A 2,760-nucleotide genomic window follows, 5' to 3' on the forward strand; every position below is an offset into this window, starting at 1 on the left:
GTAGTAGTAGTAGTAGTAGTAGTAGTAGTAGTAGTAGTAGTAGTACAAGTCTTAGCCAATACTCTCCACCCCCATGATCTCTCCCTCTCTCTCTCTGTCATTGAACACACCAGGCAAAATGTAAACAAATCTCTACTTAACCATAAATATTTATGATAAGTTGCAGGCTGAATAAAGAGCTTAGGAATAATAAAATAACTGCATAACATTTGAACTCGGCACTTAATGGGCAATGGGTTAGTGGGCCAGCTCCTTGGCCTCACACACACTGTGACCCAACTGCTATTTTTCAAACATAACTAGTGAAGTCATGTTCTCATTCAGAGGAACATTACTTTTTAATGTGTATAGGCTTGTGTTTGCAGGGTCTTTTGTTTGTTTGTTTTTTTCTTGACAGAAAAATCAAGTTTTTACAATAAAGAAATACACATACCAGCAATTCTTCTAAAGATGTATTGCATTTTTCTAAATTGATACGTTTGATGGCAATCTTTTCGTTCCTAGGGCGGCAATACGCAGCTTGCACCACTGCAGTAGCTCCTGCACCTGAAAGAATTGAACAAGAAGAGAAAACAAAGTTAAATGTAGAATGAGAGTTGACCTTGAAAAGTTATTTAAGGAAAGGTAAAAAAAAGAAAAAATCATTTTCATCTAATTGTGAGAAGTTCCCATACTTAATGGCAGTTATGACATTGTATGGAACCGACTGAAATTTTTAACAATTTGTATCTCATCACTTAACTCTCATTGGCTAAGACAGCTGGACTATATATCAATACTAAAAACAAACCACTATATCACTACTGCACTTACTTATCACTCTATCTCTCTCTTTCTTATGTCGTTATCTTCATTACCATCATTAAATGCTAACTTTTCCAATGCTTGCATGGGTTAGAGAAAGTTTATTCGAGTCAGATTTTCTATGACCAAATGCCCTTCCTTTTTGCCAACGCTCACCTCTTTCCAAGCAAGGTAATATTTCCCCATGGCCAGACATGTTTTCACAGAATATTGGAAATGAATAACACAGCTTGTATGACAGTGGCCTTCATTTGCAACTATCATGAGACACATATACACACCAGGCTTCTTTCAGTTTCAGTTTCCATCTACCAAATCTGCTTGCAAGGCTTTGGCCAGCCCCAGGCTAGAGTAGAAGACACTTGCTCTCACACACACATAAATTACCATTTTTTCTTTAACAAAAGAAAATAATAAGTGGAGTAGAAAAGATCTGGCTTCAAATTATCTGAAACAATCTGTCAAACTAAACACACAAATGACATTGAACACCTGGCAAAAGAAAATTGAAAAGGTGATTAAACAGAAAGACTTCTGATTGAGGGTCCTCTCAATCTGATTACCTGGTGCTAAAGTACATGCAGATACATGACCATTATTTGATGGTCTTATGCACTTGAGATCTCCTGAGGCTTAACTTGGATATTTTCCATGAAAGTTCAACTTTTCATGAGTTGGTCAGTACAATGTACACCTGAACTACCCTTCGCTTTTTTTCAAATAATTTGTAGTGTGTCACTTACATACACATATAATTTGTATTGTGTGTCACTTACATATACATACACACACAATTTGATTATCTAGTAATGCATATATATATATATATATATATATATATATATATATATACTAGCTTAAAAGCTGCCCTATCGGGTAGCTTTAAGTTAGCTCCTGTGGAGGGCTCTTCATTGGGCCTTGAGCCCAACAATGACACTTCATGCATTGAGTACATATTAAATTTTATTAAACTTAACCAATAATTTTCAAGCAATGAACAATTTTCATCAGAACAATGATATAATTTGTCAACTTGGAACTTATTGCAAAGCTGCATGATCAACAACATTTTTTGTCTTCCCATTTGGGGTCAGTACAAATAGCTTGTTTCCATTCCCTACACTTGAACAACCAATATATAGCTGGCCGCAGGCAAGAATAAACTTACCTTTTTAAAGTTCAACGATAATTCTTTTGCCGCCACTTAATTTAAAGACAATCTGATGTACATAGAGCCTTACTTTTCGTACAAACAATTATTTGTAGTAGCTAGTATGTATCTAATCTCCTGTTTGTAGTTTGATGGAAAATTACACCACTGTTGGTAAACACTATTTTGAAGTACAATTTTTACAGTTGGGAATTGCTCTAAACATATTTAACCATAAAGATGATTGAAACTTAGTATTTTTTAACATAATAATAAAATTAGTCAATTCTATTTTCATGCAGTCAGAGTGCGCTAAGTTTCCATAGCTCTGACAGCCAGCGGCATGAAAATAGGTCCGACAGATTTTATTACCTGAAAAAATACTAAGTTCCTGACATTTTTATAGTAGAGAGTTATGAGAGGTAATATTGTATGAGAGAGGGAGTTCAATACATATTTCAGTTCCGAACATTATGAAGCATGCGTTATGGTTAAATTACTTGATACAGTTATAATATTTAGAGAAAAGATTTCTTCAAAATGTTAATTTTGGAAATTACTTTTGGAAATAGTTATAATATTTAGAGAAATAATTTTTTCAAAATGTTAGTATTAAGAAAAAACCAAGAATGAAGAATAGTAGAAGTGTCATTGAATAGTGAGAGATGGGTAAAGCATGGGGAATAGTAGAAGTGTCACTGAATAGTGAGAGAGAGAGTCGGGGGAGTAAATCTGAAAAAGCGTGATACACTGACATTCGCTTTTGCATCTATTATTATCACATATATATATATATATATATATAT

General features: G+C 34.0%; 1 protein-coding gene across 7 annotated transcripts in view; it reads right to left on the reverse strand.

Annotated features, from left to right (window-relative positions):
* Positions 1–2,760, reverse strand: part of LOC106879265 (serine/threonine-protein kinase OSR1) — a 229,606-nt gene that overhangs the window by 142,148 nt on the left and 84,698 nt on the right. For all 7 annotated transcript variants that reach the window (XM_052970006.1, XM_052969990.1, XM_052969999.1 and 4 more), the window contains exon 2: positions 434–546. In XM_052970006.1, the coding sequence (XP_052825966.1) occupies positions 434–461 (28 nt within the window). In that variant the 5' untranslated portion in view covers positions 462–546. The remainder of the gene's footprint in view (positions 1–433; positions 547–2,760) is intronic.

This window comes from Octopus bimaculoides, chromosome 1 (genome assembly GCF_001194135.2).
Source record: "Octopus bimaculoides isolate UCB-OBI-ISO-001 chromosome 1, ASM119413v2, whole genome shotgun sequence".
Lineage (NCBI taxonomy): Eukaryota > Metazoa > Mollusca > Cephalopoda > Octopoda > Octopodidae > Octopus > Octopus bimaculoides.